The sequence below is a fragment of the Trachypithecus francoisi genome, unplaced genomic scaffold (genome assembly GCF_009764315.1).
Source record: "Trachypithecus francoisi isolate TF-2019V2 unplaced genomic scaffold, Tfra_2.0 Lachesis_group14, whole genome shotgun sequence".
Taxonomy (NCBI): Eukaryota; Metazoa; Chordata; class Mammalia; order Primates; family Cercopithecidae; genus Trachypithecus; species Trachypithecus francoisi.
In genome coordinates this window covers 26,654,925-26,661,533 of record NW_022681459.1, presented here as the reverse complement: position 1 = coordinate 26,661,533, position 6,609 = coordinate 26,654,925, and the positions used below count along the sequence as shown (strand labels likewise).

The 6,609-nt window shown below is 47.6% G+C and overlaps 1 protein-coding gene across 11 annotated transcripts in view; it reads left to right on the top strand.

Annotated features, from left to right (window-relative positions):
• The first annotated feature begins 317 nt into the window (after nucleotides 1–317).
• LCA5L (lebercilin LCA5 like) overlaps nucleotides 318–6,609 on the top strand; it is a 44,324-nt gene continuing 38,032 nt past the window's right edge. For 4 of the 11 annotated variants that reach the window (XM_033232506.1, XM_033232503.1, XM_033232495.1 and 1 more), the window contains exons 1-2: nucleotides 420–672; nucleotides 1,920–1,985. In XM_033232506.1, coding sequence (XP_033088397.1) covers nucleotides 1,946–1,985 — 40 coding nt within the window. In that variant the 5' untranslated portion in view covers nucleotides 420–672; nucleotides 1,920–1,945. The other 7 variants (XM_033232504.1, XM_033232496.1, XM_033232507.1 and 4 more) reach the window with 6 other exon arrangements.

The window sequence follows — 6,609 nt, the reverse complement described above, 5'->3', positions numbered from 1 at the left end:
GTAGGCGTCTACACTCGCCTACTGACTCAAGCCTCTTAAGGCTGGCAGAGCCTTAAGAGGGCGCCAGAGCGCCAGAACGCGTGAAACACGACAAGCTCCCTCGCTCCCGGTGCGGCCACGGGGGCAGGCAGGGTCCTGGGCGCCGAACAGGGACGGCAAGAGGCTCGTTTACAGACGTCTACACAAGCAACTCACTTCCCGGAAACCGAAGAAAAACGCGAGGCCACACTGACCTCCAGGCCAAACACGCCCCTCCCGGCCGCGGCGTCCGCTTCCCGAGTGCGCATGCGCGCGCCCAGCCCCCTCAGGCCTGCGCTTCCCAGCAGGCCTCGCGCACGGGTTTCCATGGCGACGCGCCGGCGCTGCGGCTTTGCTGCAGTCGCGAGAACCGCGCGGACTAGGTAACCGCTGAACTGCTGCCGTCGTCCGCCACAGCCGGTTGCCCTTTTACAACCCCAACGCTGGTCCCGTCCGGACCTGCCTGCTACGCTCTTTCTGGGCTTTCGGTATCGCCACTCAGTCCTCGCCCCTGCCTGCCTCGCTGGCGCCCCGCCGTTTCCTCCTCGCAGCGCAGTCTGGCAAGGAACAGCTACTCCGGCTCGGCAGTGGCCGAGCGCCCCGGCGACACGCGTACTCTCAGGCCCGCTGGGCAGGGGGGACGCCTGGGCCGAGGTGACCGAGCGCGGGGCCGCGCCTGGGTCCGGCGAGGGGGCAGAAAGCGATCTCACCGCTGCCCCACCGAGGGACTTTCGGGTTTTTCTATCTGAATCTTCTATCTGACCGCCGATTTTGCCTTTGCTTACTTGCTGTTTTGCTTGGGATTCGTTTTTCTTTGAAACCTTAGCGCTGGCATCTCCCTATGTCGCAGGAATCTAAATCTTTTGAAATGTCTTCTCTGTGTTTGTCCCCCACTCGCCCAGTCTCAGGACTCTTTATCCACACCCTCCCCTCAGCGTGTTAACGTTTCGTTGCCACACTTAAGCCAACGGTTAAGTTTTTTCAGAGCCCAGTTTTTTTCACGGCTGAATGTGAGCTTGAGCCTTTTTGCTGTCTACTCTCAATCCCTAGATGAACTCATCCAGTCTCCTGTACTCAGAGCCTACCTGAATGCCAGTGAGCCCCAAGTGTGCATTCCCAGCCCTCGCCCCTCCCCTGAACACCAGACCCCTGCATTCAGCTGCCTGCCACATCCCTACTTGGATGTCTACGGCATCTCAAACGCAGCTTATCCAAGACAGCTCTCAATAATTCCCCAAGCCAAGCCTGTCCTCCCACAATCTTAACCCGTCATAGTTGCTGGGAATTCCATCCTCCACTTGCCCGAGCCTTGTATGCTGCTTGAGTCCTGTTTTTCTCTTCCTCACCTTCAGTCTGTCAGCACTGCCTTCAAAATGCACCCGAATAGATTCACAATTCTACCATTTCTCTCAACCCCCACTGTCACCGCCTTGGTCCAGGCCCCCATCATCTGGTGTCTGGATTATTTTACTTGCTTCCTAATTGGTTTCCCTGAGTCTGCCCCTCCCCCACTTGAGCATGACAGCCTTAATGCTATTTCCCGTTCTCTGTTATTTCGTATGAATAAGTTTTTTAAAGGATTACGTAAATTACAATTTCCTTATATAAATTACAATTTCCGTAGACAAAAGTGCAATATTTTCAGTATGTATTTTGCACATTGCAACCTTTAAACCGGGTAAACAGTCTACATAAGCATCATGCTATGTAGCATCAAGCTGACAATGTAAAGATGCCCCTTAGCTGTGTTAGGTATAAATATGACAGTGCCCCTGGAACAGAACTATGGCAAGAGCTTTACAAGGGACTGTCCTGAAGAACAAAAGAATCCAGAGCCTTCTTCCCAGTGCAAAGACAGGAATCATGTAGGAGTTTAAGCTCTTCCTTTTTTTATTTTTTAGAGAAGCATCAAAAGAGGCAAACTGAGATGCAGACAAATGATCATCCGTATGCTGATCATTTTGATCGTAAGTACCTGGGTGCTGATACTGCGATCAATGTGACAGGTCCCTGCCCTCAAGGAGCTAAGGTCCCTACATACCTGTACCCTTGCCAATCTCTCTCTCTTTTTTTTTTTCTTTTTTTTTTGAGATATTGTCTCACTCTGTCGGCCAGGCTGGAGTGCAGTGGCATCATCTCGGTTCACTGCAACCTCCATCTCCCAGGCTCAAGCAATTCTCCTGTCTCAGCCTCCTGAGTAGCTGGGATTACAGGTGTGCACCACCACACCCAGCTAATTTTTGTATTTTTAGTAGAGATGGGGTTTCACCATGTCGGCCAGGCTGGTCTCAAACTCCTGACCTCAGGTGATCCGCCCACCTCGGCCTTCCAAAGTGCTGGGATTACAGGCATGAGCCACCACGCCTGGCCCTACCCTTGCCACTCTCTTAAACCCCATCTTTTCTCTTTTGCCATCAGGTAAAACCCCAATTAACGAAAGTAACAGAGTAGAATTGCCACAGTTAGCTGAGGGTCTATAGGAGATTGCATCTCATAAATGACCACTTTACTCAGATTTGATGTCCCACCACACCCTTGTGCTGTCACTTCATTGAGAAACTTGAAGCTGTCACATGGGAATCCCCTCATTCTTCAGCTGCCAAAACTGCAAGCCTTACTTATATCTGTTCCTACCTTCCTTCCTCCTCCTAACCAAAGCCACTCCCTCTCTGTGCTTTGGATCCCATCCCTTTCCACTCGCCAAAAACTCTACACTGTCAGGTATGCATGCCCTCTCCCGTATGATCACCTATTCCATCTCAGCCGGCTCTGCCATGGTTTTGAAGCATGTTGAAGTTTCCCATCACAAAAGAGAAAAAAAATATCCTATGACCCCACGTTCCCCTTCAGTTTCCAGTTATTGTCCAATCCCTTATCCCTTTCAACAAGCACGCTTTAAAGAATTGCCTTATTCGATACCTCTATTATTTGTCTCTTACTCCTCAGCCAGCCTGGCTTCCCTCTTCATCTCTGCTAAAACAAAAACCAGGAAGGAGACATTTCCATGCCTTGTCTTGCTCAGTCTCTCAGCAGCATTTGAAACTGCTGCCCCCATTTCACTCCACAAACACTGTCTTCCCTTGGCTTCTGTGACCACCCCTGTCTCTTCTGCTTTCCCTGCTGCCATTCTGGCTCACCCGCCTCTCCCAGGCTCCTTAATATTGGAGATCCTCAAAGCTGGACCTCTGTTCCCATTTTGTTCTCTGTTGCGCCCCTTCATCTAGCACAGGGCATAGATTCACACGCACAGCTTTAAGTTCCAGCTGTGTGTTCTTGACTCCCACCTTTCTCCAACTTGACCTTTTCTTAGCTAGACTCGTACATTCAGCTAGCTGCGTGACAGTCTTTCTTAATATCACTTAGTCTCCTCCAATTCAACAGGCACAAGACCAAACAACCCCACTTCCCAACCCCAACTGGGACCTCTACCATTGTACCTAGGATTCCTCCTTGACCCTTACCACACCCCAACACCCAGTGAATCCTTAAGCCCAGGTGAGGTTGTCTCCTGGGCATCTTTCACATCTCTTCCTTGTCATGGACGCCTAAGTCCAAACTACCACCTTCATTCAGCCTGCTGCAGTCCTGTACCAGCTGGTCTCCCCACATCTCTGGCTTTTCTCGATTCTTCACCACCCTGCAGCCAGAGTAACCTTTTCAGAAGGCAGAGCTGATTATGCCATCCCTCCCCACCTCCCTCTTTTGCTTACTGCCAGCTTCCCATTGCCCTTGGATTAATGATCCACATCATAGGCACGCCTTCCCAAGAGACCTGCAGCTGCTCACCCACGCCTGCTTCTCAAGACTCATCTGAAACCGCTGGCCCTCCTCACTGGGCTTCAGCCACATAGGCCTCCTCCACCCACCAGGCCTTGGCATTCTTTTCTCTCTGTCTGCATTGTTTTTCCTTCCTCCCTCTCATCCTCTCTTGCCTAGTTAGTTCCCACTGACCCTTCCTATCTCAACTCAGACATCACTTCTACAGGGATAACTTCCCCGATCGCTGTCAGGATCAGTTTCTTTATCTTCACAGAGTTGTATCTCCTTCCTTGAAGACACTCGGGACAGTCACTATTATGATTAGTTCATTACTGACATAAGTCCCACAAAAACAGAAACATTTGCTATTTGTGTTCATCATTGTATCTCCACACCCCACATAGTGCCTGACACATAGTAAGCACTCAAATGGGTGCTAAAAGAATGAATGAAATGAACATTCTAATGTGTGAGATACTAAGTGCCATGCGTTTTAGAACAATTCTATTAAAATAGAATGAAACTCCTAGTAAAAAATAATCAGGCAAACACTGAAAATTAAAAAGAATGTTGTGGCAGGGTAGCTAAAAACGGGTACTTGGGTAAGATTTGTAGCCCTTTACTCAGTGTGGTACATTGCATTTGCCAACACTTGGTGGAAGTAGAGAGGCATGGGTTCTTACCCTGAAGGTGACTGGGATGTCAGTCTGGTAGTGAATTGAAACATTTGTTTTAAAATATATAAAGTTGTTAAATTACCAAAACCTGCATAGCATAGCTAGTCTGTAACCATCCAAACTTTGAATGTGGCACATTTTCATGTTATCAAATAAACTTGAAATTTCTGATATATATAGGTATATTTCATTTATGAAATTTAGTGCTAGATGTCACTGAGAAATCAGCCAATTTCTTGCCTTAGACATTTGAAGCCTAATAGCTAGTTGTATTGGCAGAAATGGGAACATACCTTTTTTCTTCTACAGTATACTGCCTCTGAATCAGTGTTTTGTTCGTCTGTTTTTTTTGGTTTTGAAACTGGGTCCCACTCCGTCCCTCAGGCTGGAAAGTGGTTGTGCGATCACAGCTCACTGCATCACTGCAGCCTTGACTTCCTGGGCTCAGCCTCCTAAGTAGCTGAGACTGTCACACCCGGCTAATTCTTTTTTTAGGAATGGGGCCTCACCATGTTGCCCAGGCTGGTCTCAAACTCCGGGGCCCAAGTGATCCACCTGCCTCAGCCTCCCAAAGTGCTGGGATTACAGGTGTGAGCCACCACGCCAGGCCAATCAGTGTTAAGAATCATAACCTCCCTTTGTCAGTGTTTAGAGTGACTCACAAAATTTCTGAAGCAAAAAATTGGGACACATCATCTTAAAAGATAAAGTGTTTGAAATAATGTTCTTGAAAACCATAAGATATTGATTATCTTAGCTGTATAATACCACATTTATAAGCCTAGATAAGAGCTTTTCTATTCATTTAATATTTTTGTCAAAGAGTTTAGAGTTCAGGCTTTTCATTCAGTAAGAAGACCTGAACTTGGGTCTAGCTGATGTTTTTTCTATCCAGACAGGCTGTGCTTGTGGCAGAAAGGCCACAGAAATGGTGCTGTGATCTTCACAAGTGCCCATGGACACTAGTGAATGTCACCTGTCCCACCCTGGTGACATGAACCTTGATTACCTGTTCAAGCACGGATCTGCCAGGTTGCTCCACAGCCACCTGTTTTCCCTTTGCATTTGATTCGTACTTTGGAAAGAGATACTCTGACATGGTAAATCCCATTTTGTTTTGTGTTTTTGAGACAGGGTCTCACTCTTGTCCAGGCTAGAGTGCAGTGCTGGCATGATCACAACTCACTGCAGCCTCAACCTCCCAAGTAGCTGAGACCATGGGTGTGCACCACCATACCCAGCTAATTTGGCTTTCTTTATAGAGATGGCATCTCCCTATGTTGCCCAGGCTGATGTATCCTCCTTATTGGTATTGATGCTCAAATTGCCCTGTCTTTGACTAGTGGGAGCTTCTTAAAGCTGGCTCCTGTGCCCTTTTGATACACACCAGCCATTCTTCTCTTTGCCTGCCTCAGGCTTAGGATCGTCCGTTTCTCCAAGGAACCCTGACTCATTATAGCAGAGAATGGTATTTGGTGGAGAATGGTACACAGTGTACTCATTGTATCTGGGGTGTCATTGATTCTAGGCCCTCTCAGAGAGCAGAGTTAGGGGAAAAATACACACACGCACACATAGACATACATATGCATATACACATACACATACATTTATAGATATATATGCACATAGATCTGTAACTGTATATACCTCCTTGTGTGTGTATGTGTGTATGTATTTGAACCTAGCATTTCGCATTCTAATCCAACATTTCAGGGTTCTTTCCAGCCTTTCCTCTTTCAGACAATAAGAAATTTGACCCCAGGATTCTAAATATATTATGTCCTCAGTTAACTTGTTAGCTCTAATTAATTTCCTAACTTTGCCAGCTACCTGACGCCTCTTTGTCACTCCTTCCCCTTACAACTACTTCACTCTGCTTTCTCAGCCTTCAGCCATGCTTCCGCCACTGCCTCTACAGGAAAGCCACCTCCTTTTTTAAAAAATCTGCATGGAGTGCTTATGAGAGGGTCTGCTGTTTTCTCCAGCTCATTTTTCCAAAGCAAACAATCCCACCAGCTGTCTCGGGTTGGTCATCTTTTCCCTAGATACAGTCCAAGGCAAGGTAAAGCAAGCTGGTTTCTGGGACCATTAAGATATTTCCCCAAAACATTTGAACTCACCATCTTCTCTGACTTCCTGAAATTTGTAACAG